The sequence below is a fragment of the Salmo salar genome, chromosome 05 (assembly GCF_965601325.2).
Source record: "Salmo salar chromosome 05, fSalSal1, whole genome shotgun sequence".
Lineage (NCBI taxonomy): Eukaryota > Metazoa > Chordata > Actinopteri > Salmoniformes > Salmonidae > Salmo > Salmo salar.
Genome location: NC_138295.1, coordinates 64,950,350 through 64,966,431, shown reverse-complemented (window position 1 = coordinate 64,966,431; position 16,082 = coordinate 64,950,350). Strand labels below are relative to the sequence as shown.

Here is a 16,082-nt window from a genome sequence, read left to right as displayed (position 1 = left end):
ATTGAATGGGTATTAGGTACCAAACAATGTTGTTAAACAATCTACAGGATAGGTCAAATAAAAATACAGCTGTATTAATGAATCTGTTTCATTATCATGAAAACGTAGACCGTGTTTGCCTGTGTGTCTTTATTGTGAAACGAGGTGGCGACAGGGAAAGGCAGCCAGGTTCAGCACTTCAATCATGGACAGCTCCTTACTAAGATTAGGAGTTTTGCACCATCTGCTGGCCAGTAGTGGTAATGGTATTTTGAATTGACGGACTATCTTAATTTGACCCTGCTTCTCACAGCAGGTAAATAATCCTGCAGCAACAGAAAATGTAAATTATTAAGAGGATTATAATGAATTAATTAATTAATGGCCATTTTTGTAGGGGTTGATACATTTTTCGTTAGGTCAAATCAAGTCTGACATTTTAAAGTGGAAATTACAAACTTTAGAAGCCTTTTTAAACCTTGAATAGATTACCATTTGTATTTCCTGCTGTGCAAGGAAATTATCTGTGACAACAGAGTGATCAAATTAATATAGCAGATCTGTACATCTTTTGTTGGCACATTATCCAGGATGATATTTTACAAGCTGTTATCGAGAGTTTAATGACAATTAGCATTTAAATTGCAACATCTACTAACAACCAACAACCAGCTGCATGAATGTTGTTTCTAAGGTGACTGGTTCAACTTAAACTCTGCAAACTGCAATCCCAGCATGCATCCCTTTTCCTCCACTAGATTTACTTAAATCTCAATAAGTGCCGCTTTGACTGAAGCACGAAAATCGAACATGTCTAATTGAAATGATCTTTAATTCCAAACTGTAGATTTGACCATGGAGCTATACAGTATATTTAACTAATACTGTTCTATTGAATTGTGTGGTTGGGACGTGGGGATAAAGGGCTGAACATTGATTCTCCAACCCTTCAATTAAAGGGCAGAGTAGATTAGTGGTGTGTGGTTGTGATGTGGCTGGGACACACACGACTATATGAGCTCAGGGAGACAAAACTCTGGACTTATTAGCATCAGTCTCTCCCTCATCATCATCATCGTCATAATGATGAAGATCATCCTTGTTATCATCACCACACACTCACCCAGGTTAGTTAAACACTGCAAATCAACCCAAATCTAATCAATCACATTCATCATCTCAGAAAATATGAAATGTGGATAAAAGACAGACAGAAACACGGAAGAAAGTTGACTAAATGAACTATGGAAGCCCTAACTGGCATGCAGAGTCCCACAGCACTGACACACCCCTGAGGGCACTATTGAGGACACACCACCACAATGGCATACTCCTGAGTGCACTTGCCTTTCCTCCCGTTCCCAGGTGGGCCTGGCTGAGGCCTGTCCTCACAGTCTGAACGGTAGTGGGACACAGATGGAGCATTATGAGATCATGGAACACGGATGCATGCACAGAGGCAGGCGCGCACACACACACACACACACACACACACACACACACACACACACACACACACACACACACACACACACACACGACCACACACACACACACACACACACACACACGACCACACACACACACACACACGACCACACACACACACACACACACACACACACACACACGACCACACACACACACGACCACACACACACACACACACACACACACACACGCACACACACACACACACACACACACACACACACACACACACACACACACGACCACACACACACACACACACACACACACACGCACACACACACACACACACACACACACACACACACACACACACACACACACACACACACACACACACACAGACGACCACACGCAAACACTCGAGCAGGTGTTTGCACGCCCGCACACTTGTAAGAACAAACATACGCAAGCACACACACACCAACAGACAGACCAAACACATGCAGATAAGAAAACCCAAGAAGTATACTGCATGTTTCATGACCAAGATATTCTACTACCATCACGCAGAAGACTTAACTGAATGAATGAACAGACAGATGGGTGAGGAGGAACTAGGAAGAGAGACCTGTAGGAAACTCCAGCTTCTGCCAACACAACCCTGGACACTCTCATTCAAGCCAGTACATTCATACAGTACTGGCTCAACAAATGATCACATTCTAAGGGCATTGGCTGAGGGGCAGAATGGCTGTAGGGCTTCTAAAGATGGTCCAACATCATAGTCCAGTACAGGCTGTGTGGACCAGGCAGGGTCAAATTCAAGTTTGCAGTGTTATGGGACTATTCAATTGGTTCCTTTGGTACCAGGCAAACTAAATAAAGTGCAGCTTAAGTACATCATGTATTGGACCCAGATCTGGTGTGGAGTTCTCAGCAGAGAGGCAGATACATAAAGGTGATAGAGGTGAACGAGGAAGTCTTAAGGCTCAGTCTGCTCTGAGACACACCAGTAGATAGACACACAGGTGATAAACACACCTGGCTCCCCCTCGTACTGCTCTAGAGGGCAAAGGTCACCAGTAGGCCGCTCTAGCTCCTCCCATGTTCCCTCTGAGTGGTCGGGGGTCGTAGTAGAGACAGATAGACAACAACAGGTACAGAGGCTGATTAGATATCACTTGGTTTGTGCCTAAAGTCATCAACGCTAGTTCAGGTGTCAATGTTGACTTCCCTGTACACATAAAGGAACAATAAAAGCATGGCAGGACGGTTCAACAGGGGTTACCACAGATACTATATCACAACATCTAGGTCCAGGTATTCTGGCTCAATGGGACTTCCTGGTTAAACATAAATAAATACAGATCTAACTGAAGCCAGTATGGTGCAACAACATGGATCCTTTGTCTAGGTAGGAAACACAAAGGTACAATCACACACACACCTGACTGGATATACATTCCCTGTTCTGTCTTGATTTCTGTTACCTCAACATTTCAAACAACCCTCCTATTTGAATCCCAGTCAGGCCAGCCCAGCCCAGGCCAGCCCAGCCCAGCCCACTCCCAGTCCCCTGGCCTCTATGGATCAGTATCACATGCAGCAGCAGCAGCATTAGTGCTATGATTAGATAAGTCCTGTCTGTGTCACGCTGTAGGGCTCTGTGTGAGCGTCAGCTGTCTGTGTCACGCTGTAGGGCTCTGTGTGAGCGTCAGCTGTCTGTGTCACGCTGTAGGGCTCTGTGTGAGCGTCAGCCCAGGGTCAGATCAATACAATAGAATGCCTCCCCCATTTGTCCACCCGCTGCCATTACCCCATCACAGAGAGAGGAGAGAGATGGGGGAGAAACGGAAAGGGAGGAGAGAGACAGAGGATAGAGTCGGAGAGACAGGAATGGGGAGGTGGGGACAGAGGGAGAGAGGGGGAGAGGGAGAGGAGAGAGATGGGGACAGAGGGAGAGGGAGGAGGGACAGAGGGGAGATGGGGAGATGGGAAGGGGGATATGAGAGAGAGGGCAGGAGAGAGACTGGCTGGCTGCAGACTAGGAGGAGAGAGGAGTGCTCATGGTTTCTGACAATGATGAAGGAGTTCTGGAAGTGCTTTGACAAGTTCTCAGCTAGGCTTTCTCTCTTTCTCTCTGCTTTCTACCTCCCTCTCTCTCTCTCCTTCTGCTCTCTCTCCGACTCCCTTCTCCCTCTCTCTCTCTCCCTCTTTATTTCTCTCTCTGCTCTCCTCTCTCTCTGCTCTCCTCTCTCTCTCTCTCTCTCTCTCTCTCTCTCTCTCTCTCTCTGCTCCCTTCTCCTTCTCTCCCATGGCCCGCTCCCTCCAATCACCACTCAGCTAATCTGTCAATTCACGGCGCAGCTCCAGAGAACTCAGGCTCCTCCCCTCCCTTCCATCACCACACCCTTCCATCATGTGACACGCTCTGTTACAACCTGTCAGAACATTTTAGGGAGAGTTAAACGAGAACATTACATTTGTGCTGATGAATGAAACGGTTTAAGATGTCATTCTGTCTGTGAGAGCTTCAGTAAGAGAAGTAGGATCACACTGTGTGTAGTAGTTCTGATTCCTCATTAAGGAGAGAGTCTTACAGTACAGGAGGAACTAGAGGAACTCTCTGCATGCAGCTCAGTTATACCTCTTGTACCAGGCAGAGTTAAGGGCACTATATTATAGCCTTCCCAGACTCAATAAAAACTTTACTACGACTACTAACACTGGTTATGGAATCACACATGTTTAAAACACTAATAGTCTACTGCACCGTATCCACGCCACAACCCCCAGGGACACGTCTCACCTGAGCACTCTGAAGTCATAACACCAAACTGAGGACTGTTCAACATAGAACACAAAACGACAGTAGAAGTCATGACAACTGAGGGACATGGAAGCTACGATGCTACATGACAACACTGACCCAGTGTAGGAGCCAGAAGAAGACTGGGAAGCTAAGCTAGGACACAGGACTGCTAGGTCACACAGTCAGGGAGTGAGAGACAGACAGGGGGTGCTGTGGACCACTGTAATCAGGGCTGTTCAGTAGGGAGGAAGCGTTTTGAAACGCAGTGAAACAGGGAGGTTCTCTCTGAACTTGTCCAATAAGAACGCAGATTCTCATGATCCGTTGTAAAATGTTTTGTTTGGATGTGCTCTACTGAACAGGACCCTGGTCCCTGACGTTGCAGACAGATTCAGTCGTTCACCTCCTGTGGAAGACCAAACCTACACTCTGTTACAGACCTTCACAAGGCTCTGTTCCTTCTTCTCCATCGTCTGAGGAAGGAATGGCAAAAAGGAACCGAGTAGATATATTAAAATAAAAAACATCAAATGTTTATGAAGAGACAACATCACCAATATCGCTGACCAAGGATACAATGCATGTTGTAAACCTTCCACAGGACACCCTGGTTACCGCTGATAACATATAGAGTACTGAGACCATAAGAACACACAACAAACTCACTAAAACACAACACACAGCTTAACAATGTTGGTAGAGTCAAGGAATTCTGAGCCAAGCTCTGTCGTTCACGGGCAACTGACCAGAGAGAACCAACAGACAGCAGTATCTGTTAAACTTTTTCCACTCAGAGGTTTATGGCACACAATAAGCAATATCTCAAGCTGCCATACCCAGATAAAGACCAGCAAATAACAAGAAACAACTGCTTCTGTCAAAGAGATGCTTCAATCAAAGTCAAACCTGTTCCAAAGTAAGTGACCATAGTGACCAATGGAGAACAGCCTTGAGGTGTCACCAAACCAAAGCAACCAGAGTGGCAGTGATGCCACTGAGGCCCAGAGCTGGGTATGGAAAATAAGCTGAGAACTTACTTCTGCCCTTGGTCCCTGTGGGTGGAAGCTGTGGTAGTTGCCGACCTCCTCTCCTGTCGGACATGGGGGTACTGGTAGGGCTGGTTTGGGCCGATCCGCTGCGGGGGTTCGCCCTACGGGGGGAGGCACAAAGTGGTACAGCCTGGGTGAGTCAAGGATCAGAGGTCAGGCACAGAGCTGACCTGTGATTGGTTGGAAGGCCCCGGACAAGCAGAAGGACTACATTTCCCAGCGTGCTTTGCTTTGTTATGTAAGAGGAGAGGATGGTTTCAGGCTGGTTGTAGAAACATCAACACATCAAACAAACAAACTACTACTGTCTACTGGGGTTGGTAATGAACCAAACATGGAAAAAAGATTGTATCAAACACATATATATGTCAGTTCACATATATACTGGACATGTTGTGTACAATCATGTCCATGCTCAACCAGGGATGCTGCATGTTGTTGGATCGGTGAAAGCTGGACACATAACAGATCAATTACCTGATCAATTACCTGATCAATTACCTGGTCAATTACCTGGTCAATTACCTGATCAATTACCTGGTCAATTACCTGGTCAATTACCTGATCAATTACCTGATCAATTACCTGGTCAATTACCTGGTCAATTACCTGATCAATTACCTGATCAATTAACTGATCAATTACCTGATCAATTACCTGATCAATTAACTGGTCAATTACCTGGTCAATTACCTGATCAATTACCTGATCAATTAACTGATCAATTACCTGATCAATTACCTGATCAATTACCTGATCAATTACCTGATCAATTACCTGGTCAATTACCTGATCAATTACCTGATCAATTACCTGATCAATTACCTGATCAATTACCTGATCAATTACCTGATCAATTACCTGGTCAATTACCTGATCAATTACCTGATCAATTACCTGATCAATTAACTGATCAATTAACTGATCAATTACCTGATCAATTACCTGATCAATTACCTGGTCAATTACCTGATCAATTACCTGATCAATTAACTGATCAATTACCTGGTCAATTAACTGATCAATTAACTGATCAATTACCTGGTCAATTAACTGATCAATTAACTGATCAATTACCTGGTCAATTAACTGATCAATTAACTGATCAATTACCTGGTCAATTACCTGATCAATTACCTGGTCAATTAACTGATCAATTAACTGATCAATTACCTGGTCAATTACCTGATCAATTACCTGGTCAATTAACTGATCACGTTAATAACTAACTGCCTTTTACTTTCTGTAGTGTTTTTTTTTTTAAATCTATCGTATTGAACGTATTCTCAACAGATATTCTTATGTCCCATAAGACTTGTACTATGTTTTTACAGCATCTGCCAGTTGAGCATGTGTGTCTGCTAAACACATCTGTACTCAAAAGGGGTTCTGAGAATATGTTTTGAAGTCAGGCTATGTAGAAGCATCAATTTAATACTGTAGTTTGAATGAATACTTAATTTGCTAAACATTAATGACTAAAAGGTATTGCCTGAAAATGTCTAGTATTGAGGAATACTGGTATCTTAACCATACTCTAATTAAAAGCACATAACAGATGATCAAGCTAATTTGTAATTGGTAGGTTGCTGACTGATTTGAATAAATTCTACATATCTGGTGTAGGCCAAAGCTGGGTATATGGGTTCCTTCTAATTCATGTCAGCACCTACCAGTTGGTGAACTCTAAAGTGCATCAAAACAATGACATTTGTCACATGACATGCTAGAGATAATGTAGCATCAGTTTTGCAACAAAGGTGACGAATCGCATGTTTCACTCGACCCATCAAGCTGCAAGGAAAGAGTGAGGACAGCGTTCGTTGGGTGTTCGTTCAATGTGGACCAATGTGGACCAATGTGGACCAATGTGGACCAATGTGGACCAATGCATCATGCGATCTGACGGTCTACAAAAGATTGAAAAAAAAAAACTGGAATAAAAAAATGTAATTACAGGATAATAACAGGTAATGTTAGTAAAGAAAGAAAAGCACAATGGTGATCCATCACTACTATACTATAGTCAAAGTAGTGTATAAGTAGTGTGTTCCAAAAACAAAAAGAGTTACTATCTAGTCTACTACCAGTCTGGGATGGGGAAGAAAATGCAGCAGCATTCGTTGCTTTAGGAGGGGGGTGGGGGGGCGGAGTAAATGATAAAGTGGTGAGCTGGCTGGATGCTGATTGGATGCTGGGTGGGTGGTGGGGGGTTGGTGGTTGGTTGCAGTGAGACAGGCAGAGAGAGGGGTGGGTGCTGGTTGTTGGTTACTCTTTGGATTGGTGGGGCAGTAGCTATGCAGTGGAGGCTGGTGGGAGGAGGAATCGGAGGATGGGCTCATTGTAACGGCAGAAATGGAAAAATATGAAACACATCAAACGCATGTTTTTGATTCCAATCCATGAATTCCATTCCAGCCGTTCCAATGAGCCCATCGTCTGATTTCAAGTGACACCAGCCTCCTGTAGATGTGTCTGTCTGGTCACCTCGTTAAGGCAGGTGAGGGAGGGGCGGAGCGTCCGGAGGGTAAAGACGGCATGGACCTCATGAGGGCGGAGTCGGGCCGCTCCGTGGACCGCGAGCGGGAGGTGGTGGTGCGCTCTAGCGCGGGACGCTGGTCAGCTGACCTGGACCTGCTGTGATACACATGCCTATCAACGGCTCCGTGGTTCCTGCAACACGTTATTGACAGAAGGGAAGGAAGCTGCTGCTGATGATCAGGTGACATGATACAGCAGAGTGATGCATGGACTGGGCCCCTGGGCTGGGCCCCATGGGGCCCTGCTGGCACCTACAGTAGAGTAGGAACAGGGCATAGCAGGTGTGACAGGGAGAGACAGGGACAGGCAGGGGATAATGTGTCCCTCATCTGTGGTAGGTGACTGAGTGGGTGGGAGGCCCTTTGGAATCTGTCTGTGAGTGAAAGACACTGGGTGAGATGTGAGAGAATAGTGGATTAGCATGTGTTTGTTGGTTTCCATTCAGCCCACTAGCTTACTATACTCCTGCAAGGTACATGCCGAAAGCTGTCTCCGCCCTGCCATTGTAAAATGTAACTGAAATCTAGTTAGAAAAAGACAAAGAAAATATATTTTTGGCACTTTTGAGTAGTTTGGAAATAAAATGGAATAAAATGCATTTCACATACGTACACCGTGTACACAATAAAATCTACACAGTATCATTATGTACAATAAAAACATGAATATTCTGTTGTTTTGTATCGTGTTGTTCCATAAGCATCTTCAAGGGCAGTAAGTGTCATTACCTCTCAATAGCAGGTGTATATCTGAAAATCAGGTCACAGCAGTTAAGACATATCATTGTCATTGCAAATGCTCATGAAGAAAAAGACCTTATTTTGACCAGATGTGGATTATCCTCTGACATGAGCAGCATTTGCAAAGCCAAAAACAAACACCAAACACTGAGGACACGGTGGCAGCACAGTAAAATAGTGAAATGTTAGAGTGAAAAGTTGTCCAACAGACGCTATGCTTCCTGCTTCCTGTTGTAAAGCTGCCAATTGCAACAAAGCGGTCACTCCTGATGCTGTAGGCTAGCCAATCGCAACACAGTATTCGGGTTACTCCTGTTCTACACCAGCCAATCGCAAAACAGCGGTCACTCCAGTTGTAACCCAGCCAATCGCAACACAGCCACTTCATCAGCCAGTGAACGACGTTGCCTGAGACTTTAACGATGGTGACCATCATCATCATCATTCGTGGTCTACCATCCTCAGGTCGTTATGTCCAGGAACTGATGGTTTGAACAGTAAAGGAGATGTCGCAATCTAACGACTTGTTACTTACTAGAGGAGTGTTGTGATGGATAATGTAGTTCACCATAGCTCTCTCTCTCTCTACCGTTCAGGATATTCCCCTGGGATTTCAACCCGGCCAAAATATTAACTCAAACAGCTCAATTCTGGTGTGGTTAGTATATACTCAGATAATATTTTGCACACCTTTGTTGCACTAGATACATTAAAACTCTAGTTAGATCGACTACAGCACCGGTGCTACTGTAACATGTACACTGTTATTGTCTACCACTGCACTCCTCCTGTTAAAACTATACATCTACTGAAGTAGCTGCAATATGAGGTCCCACTCAATATAGACTTGCTATCTCAACCCTATGGGCACTGGTCAAAAGTAGTCCACTATAAAGGGAATAGGTCACTGTCTAGATCTACTGTACTGGCAGGGACCTGTTCTCAGGGGCCGCAGCGACTCACCCGGGGCTCTGAGCCTCTCCCTCTCTGTCTCTCCCTCTCCCTCTCTGTCTCTCCCTCTCTGACTCTCCCTCTCCGTCTCTCTGACTCTCTGTCTCTCTGACGCTTTCTCTCTCTCTCCCTCTCTGACTCTCCCTCCGTCTCTCTGACTCTCCCTCCCCGTCTCTCTGACTCTCCATCCGTCTCTCTGACTCTCCCTCCCCGTCTCTCTAACTCTCCCTCCCTGTCTCTCTGACTCTCCATCCGTCTCTCTGACTCTCCCTCCCCGTCTCTCTGACTCTCCCTCCCCGTCTCTCTGACTCTCCCTCCCCGTCTCTCTGACTCTCCCTCCGTCTCTCTGACTCTCCCTCCCCGTCTCTCTGACTCTTCCTCCGTCTCTCTAACTCTCCATCCCCGTCTCTCTGACTCTCCCTCCCCGTCTCTCTGACTCTCCCTCCCCGTCTCTCTGACTCTCCCTCCGTCTCTCTGACTCTCCCTCCCCGTCTCTCTGACTCTCCCTCCGTCTCTCTGACTCTCCCTCCCCATCTCTCTGACTCTCCCTCCGTCTCTCTAACTCTCCCTCCCCGTCTCTCTGACTCTCCCTCCGTCTCTCTGACTCTCCCTCCGTCTCTCTGACTCTCCCTCTGTCTCTCTGACTCTCCCTCCCCGTCTCTCTGACTCTCCCTCCGTCTCTCTGACTCTCCCTCCCCGTCTCTCTGACTCTCCCTCCGTCTCTCTGACTCTTCCTCCGTCTCTCTGACTCTCCCTCCCCGTCTCTCTGACTCTCCCTCCCCATCTCTGACTCTCCCTCCCCGTCTCTCTGACTCTCCCTCCGTCTCTCTGACTCTCCCTCCGTCTCTCTGACTCTCCCTCCCCGTCTCTCTGACTCTCCCTCCCCGTCTCTCTGACTCTCCCTCCCCGTCTCTCTGACTCTCCCTCCGTCTCTATGACTCTCCCTCCCCGTCTCTGACTCTCCCTCCCCGTCTCTCTGACTCTCCCTCCGTCTCTCTGACTCTCCCTCCCCGTCTCTCTGACTCTCCCTCCCTGTCTCTCTGGCTCTCCCTCCCCGTCTCTCTGACTCTCCCTCCCCGTCTCTGACTCTCCCTCCCCGTCTCTCTGACTCTCCCTCCGTCTCTCTGACTCTCCCTCCGTCTCTCTGACTCTCCCTCCCCATCTCTCTGACTCTCCCTCCCCGTCTCTCTGACTCTCCTCCCCGTCTCTCTGACTCTCCCTCCGTCTCTCTGACTCTCCCTCCCCGTCTCTCTGACTCTCCATCCATCTCTCTCCCTCTCCCTCTGTCTCTCGCCTAATCGTTCTGGCTATAGCAGAAAGAGAAGGCACACAGTTGGAATGGGAGTGGAAGGGACATCTATTCTCCTCTCCTCTGTGACTGTGTTACTGCCATGGGACGTGAGAACCATTCATCTCCCTGCCAATCTACAGACAGTCAGAGAGAGTGAAACTATCTGGGCCACGGCCTCGCTCAGGGAAACTTTGTGACACTTTAATAAAGTCAGTTGCGCTTCCTCAGTTCTGACGACTCATCGTTTTTTTTCTCCTAGAGAGAAAATGCACGGCGTGTGGTTTTTGACTGACAGCCAGATGGCAGCGATGGGAGCCCAGGAGGAGCTATTTGCAGCATTTCTCCAGGGGGGTGCTGAGAGTGTGACGTTGCGTTCCAAATGACACCCTATTCCCTATTTAGTGCACTACATTTTACCAGGGCCCATAGGACTCTGGTCAAAAGTAGTGCATTATATAAGGACTAGGGAGTCATTTGGGAGTGCTCGGCTCGGCCCAGCCCGCTGAACTGGCACATCACAACATTGGGCCTGGCACACGCACCTGGGGGGTACCTGAGCCTGAACCTAGGCCATCATAGAGCTGGCACATCCTGGGCATGGGGCAATGCTGAGCTTCCCATACTTAGCACTCTTAGCATAGAGAAAGTCAGTCAGGTCCAGGACAGAAGAGAAACAGACAGACCCTCTGAGAGTCAGCATGGAGAAATGGCAAGGCACAGTTCTCCTTCTTCAGATGATAAAAATATCCTTCACTCATGTGGTACTGACCTGTCAGCCATATTGGCCTTCATCAGAATGAAAACGGCATGGTTTGAAGACAGACAGACATAGAGGGCCAGATCAAATCAAACTGCAGGCATACAGTTATCCGCTGTTAATATTAATCCAGGTCATCCAAGATGGCGGAGGTAATGTTAGAGAGACAACCATGCATTAATAAAGGAAAGGTAAACATCCCATTACCACCAGCAGCATCAAAAGGCCATGTGTCCTTTTGTTCAATGCCACCCTTAAACAGTATTAGCTGCAGAGCTGAGCATCAGAGCTACCAATGACCAGCCAGATTACCCAGATACAAACAGGACACCACTGATCACAAACACAACTTGTCATCTTACCACTGATGGCAGACTAGTAGGAATGACAACAAAACAACAGAGTACGATACATGTGTCACAACCGATGTGGAGACACGAGAGCTCGCAGCAGCCTCAATATTACACGGTAATTGGAGGCAGTTGTGTGGTTTATGGGTCTAGTACACAACTTGAGCAGAGCTGTGATGACATGCTCCAGAACCAGATATCACCCAGGATATCACGTGGGGTTCATCACCTTTTACAATCACATAGAAAATGTTTTAATGTCATACAGACGACTACAGAGAAAAAGACCCACAAAATGGCTGACTGTGGAAATATACGTAGAGACACTGTAATGTGAATACCTCTTGTAGTCATAGTCGACGGAAGCAGAGGAGGAGTACGCGCCCTCTGAGTGGGCTCGGGACATCCTAGTGGAGCGCAGTAACCTGACAGCCTCTTCTCGACTGATGTTGGATATGCGGTGGTTGCGGCTGGCGAAAAGAGAGCGGTCAGAGAGAGTCAATGTGTGTTTTAAGAATGCCTTAATACCAGGTTGGTCAGGTGGGACAGAGAGAGAGAAGGTCATGAACCTGTGGACGGAACCTGGTTTTCACATGACCCTGGGGACAGTTGGGGACAACTGATGGAACCGCACCAACTCTCTGTAGACTGTAAAGGGGACAGTTGATGGGGGCACACCAACTCTCTGTAGACTGTAAAGGGGACAGTTGATGGGGGCGCACCAACTCTCTGTAGACTGTAAAGGGGACAGTTGATGGGGGCGCACCAACTCTCTGTAGACTGTAAAGGGGACAGTTGATGGGGGCGCACCAACTCTCTGTAGACTGTAAAGGGGAAAGTTGATGGGGGCGCACCAACTCTCTGTAGACTGTAAAGGGGACAGTTGATGGGGGCGCACCAACTCTCTGTAGACTGTAAAGGGGACAGTTGATGGGGGCGCACCAACTCTCTGTAGACTGTAAAGGGGACAGTTGATGGGGGCGCACCAACTCTCTGTAGACTGTAAAGGGGACAGTTGATGGAGGCGCACCAACTCTCTGTACCTCTACTATTCTCTTGTGGTTTGATCCAAACACAACATCCACCTTGACCGCTGTGGATGGGTAGCCACCATAAGGAGTGTATATCAGATATATAGGACTCATATACTGTCATATACACTGGTACAACACAGGATGGACACTGGGCAGGGGGAACTACCTCTGCTGGACAACTCTTCACAATCAGAAAAAAACTACAGGACACATCCATTTCACAGTATTGACAGGCTAGTTTCTTTGAGGTGTATCTCAAGGTACAATCAAAGATAATAAATAGCTGGCTATGTATTTGTCTACCAATAAAGATACGTAATCAATGATGAAACTGTGGCAAATGTATGAAAAGTATGTGGAGAGAGGATATGTACAGTCGTGGCCAAAAGTTTTGAGAATGACACAAATATTAATTTCCACAAAGTTTGCTGCTTCAGTGTCCTTAGATATTTTTGTCAGATGTTACTATGGAATACTGAAGTATAATTACAAGCATTTCATAAGTGCCAAAGGCTTTTATTGCCAATTACATGAAGTTGATGCAAAGAGTCAATATTTGCAGTGTTGACCCTTCTTTTTCAAGACCTCTGCAATCCGCCCTGGCATGCTGTCAATTAACTTCTGGGCCACATCCTGACTGATGGCAGCCCATTCTTGCATAATCAATGCTTGGAGTTTGTCAGAATTTGTGGGTTTTGTTTGTCCACCTGCCTCTTGAGGATTGACCACAAGTTCTCAATGGGATTAAGGTCTGGGGAGTTTCCTGGCCAAGGACCCAAAATGTCGATGTTTTGTTCCCCGAGCCACTTAGTTATCACTTTTGCCTTAAGGCAAGGTGCTCCATCATGCTGGAAAAAGCATTGTTCGTCACCAAACTGTTCCTGGATGGTTGGGAGAAGTTGCTCTCGGAGGATGTGTTGGTACCATTCTTTATTCATGGCTGTGTTCTTAGACAAAATTGTGAGTGAGCCCACTCCTTTGGCTGAGAAGCAACCCCACACATGAATGGTCTCATGATGCTTTACTGTTGGCATGACACAGGACTGATGGTAGCGCTCACCTTGTCTTCTCCAGACAAGCTTTTTTCCGGATGCCCCAAACAATCGGAAAGGGGATTCATCAGAGAAAATGACTTTACCCCAGTCCTCAGCAGTCCAATCCCTGTACCTTTTGCAGAACATCAGTCTGTCCCTGATGTTTTTCCTGGAGAGAAGTGGCTTATTTGCTGCCCTTCTTGACACCAGGCCATCCTCCAAAAGTCTTCGCCTCACTGTGAGTGCAGATGCACTCACACCTGCCTGCTGCCATTCCTGAGCAAGCTCTGTACTGGTGGTGCCCCGATCCCGCAGCTGAATCAACTTTAGGAGACGGTCCTGGCGCTTTCTGGACTTTCTTGGGCGCCCTGAAGCTTTCTTCACAACAATTGAACCGCTCTCCTTGAAGTTCTTGATGATCCGATAAATGGTTGATTTAGGTGCAATCTTACTGGCAGCAATATCCTTGCCTGTGAAGCCCTTTTTGTGCAAAGCAATGATGACAGCCCGTGTTTCCTTGCAGGTAACCATGGTTGACAGAGGAAGAACAATGATTCCAAGCACCACCCTCCTTTTGAAGCTTCCAGTCTGTTATTCGAACTCAATCAGCATGACAGAGTGATCTCCAGCCTTGTCCTCATCAACACTCACACCTGTGTTAACGAGAGAATCACTGACATGATGTCAGCTGGTCCTTTTGTGGCTGGGCTGAAATGCAGTGGAAATGTTTTTTGGGGATTCAGTTCATTTGCATGGCAAAGAGGGACTTTGCAATTAATTGCAATTCATCTGATCACCCTTCATAACATTCTGGAGTATATGCAAATTGCCATCATACAAATTGAGGCAGCAGACTTTGTGAAAATTAATATTTGTGTCATTCTCAAAACTTTTGACCACGACTGTATATGTGTTTATGAAGCCGAAATGAGGAGTGACTGAGTGGAGGAGTGATCCCGATACTGTATGGATGAAGTGTATACCTTTTTGGCTCCATATAGAATCCTCTGGGGAAAGGGTTCTACCTGGAAACAAAAATTGTTCTACCTGGAACCAAAAAGGGTTCTTCAAAGGGTTCTCCTGTGGGGACAGCCGAAAAATCCTTTTAGGTTCTAGATAGCACCTTTTTTTCGAAGAGTCTATGGGCCATAGAGTGGCTCACCTGTTTAATTCTACTGACTACGAAAGGCCACACACTACACTGACGCATATACAGTATATTTGTCCGGGAAGGGAAAAATATATACCTGGCTGCCCACACAACACCACACATTGTGTCATCAATGGCATTGGCTTGGGATGTGAAGTGGATAGGTTTGTGATGATCATGGTTTAATGTCAATGGCATTGGCTTGGGATGTGAAGTGGATAGGTTTGTGATGATCATGGTTTAATGTCAATGGCATTGACTTGGGATGTGAAGTGGATAGGTTTGTGATGATCATGGTTTAATGTCAATGGCATTGGCTTGGGATGTGAAGTGGATAGGTTTGTGATGATCATGGTTTAATGTCAATGGCATTGGCTTGGGATGTGAAGTGGATAGGTTTGTGATGATCATGGTTTAATGTCAATGGCATTGACTTGGGATGTGAAGTGGATAGGTTTGTGATGATCATGGTTTAATGTCAATGGCATTGGCTTGGGATGTGAAGTGGATAGGTTTGTGATGATCATGGTTTAATGTCAATGGCATTGGCTTGGGATGTGAAGTGGATAGGTTTGTGATGATCATGGTTTAATGTCAATGGCATTGGCTTGGGATGTGAAGTGGATAGGTTTGTGATGATCATGGTTTAATGTCAATGGCATTGGCTTGGGATGTGAAGTGGATAGGTTTGTGATGATCATGGTTTAATGTCAATGGCATTGGCTTGAGATGTGAAGTGGATAGGTTTGTGCGCCATTGACATTAAGCCAACACAGGCTTAAAGCTTGATAGGCCAGCAGCTTCCTACAGACAGACAGGGGGTGGAGGGTGTGATGGAGGGAGGAACATGCACTGTCAGGTAAGAGTCTACCTGGGTTCCTTCTGATGATCATCACTAGGTTGACAGCGTCTGGATCGAGGTAGGGTGAGAAAATGGCTGTGGGACATGAAGGGAGAGAA

General features: G+C 46.4%; 1 protein-coding gene across 11 annotated transcripts in view; it reads right to left on the bottom strand.

Moving 5' to 3' along the window:
• Positions 1–16,082, bottom strand: part of LOC106605391 (regulating synaptic membrane exocytosis protein 2) — a 152,306-nt gene that overhangs the window by 49,148 nt on the left and 87,076 nt on the right. For 9 of the 11 annotated variants that reach the window (XM_082975405.1, XM_082975398.1, XM_082975401.1 and 6 more), the window contains 2 exons: positions 7,762–7,947; positions 5,263–5,375 (listed from right to left, as the gene is read on the bottom strand). In XM_082975405.1, the coding sequence (XP_082831531.1) occupies positions 5,263–5,375; positions 7,762–7,947 (299 nt within the window). Of the gene's footprint in view, positions 1–5,262; positions 5,376–7,761; positions 7,948–15,993; positions 16,060–16,082 lie in introns of all 11 variants that reach the window. The other 2 variants (XM_082975408.1, XM_082975404.1) reach the window with 2 other exon arrangements.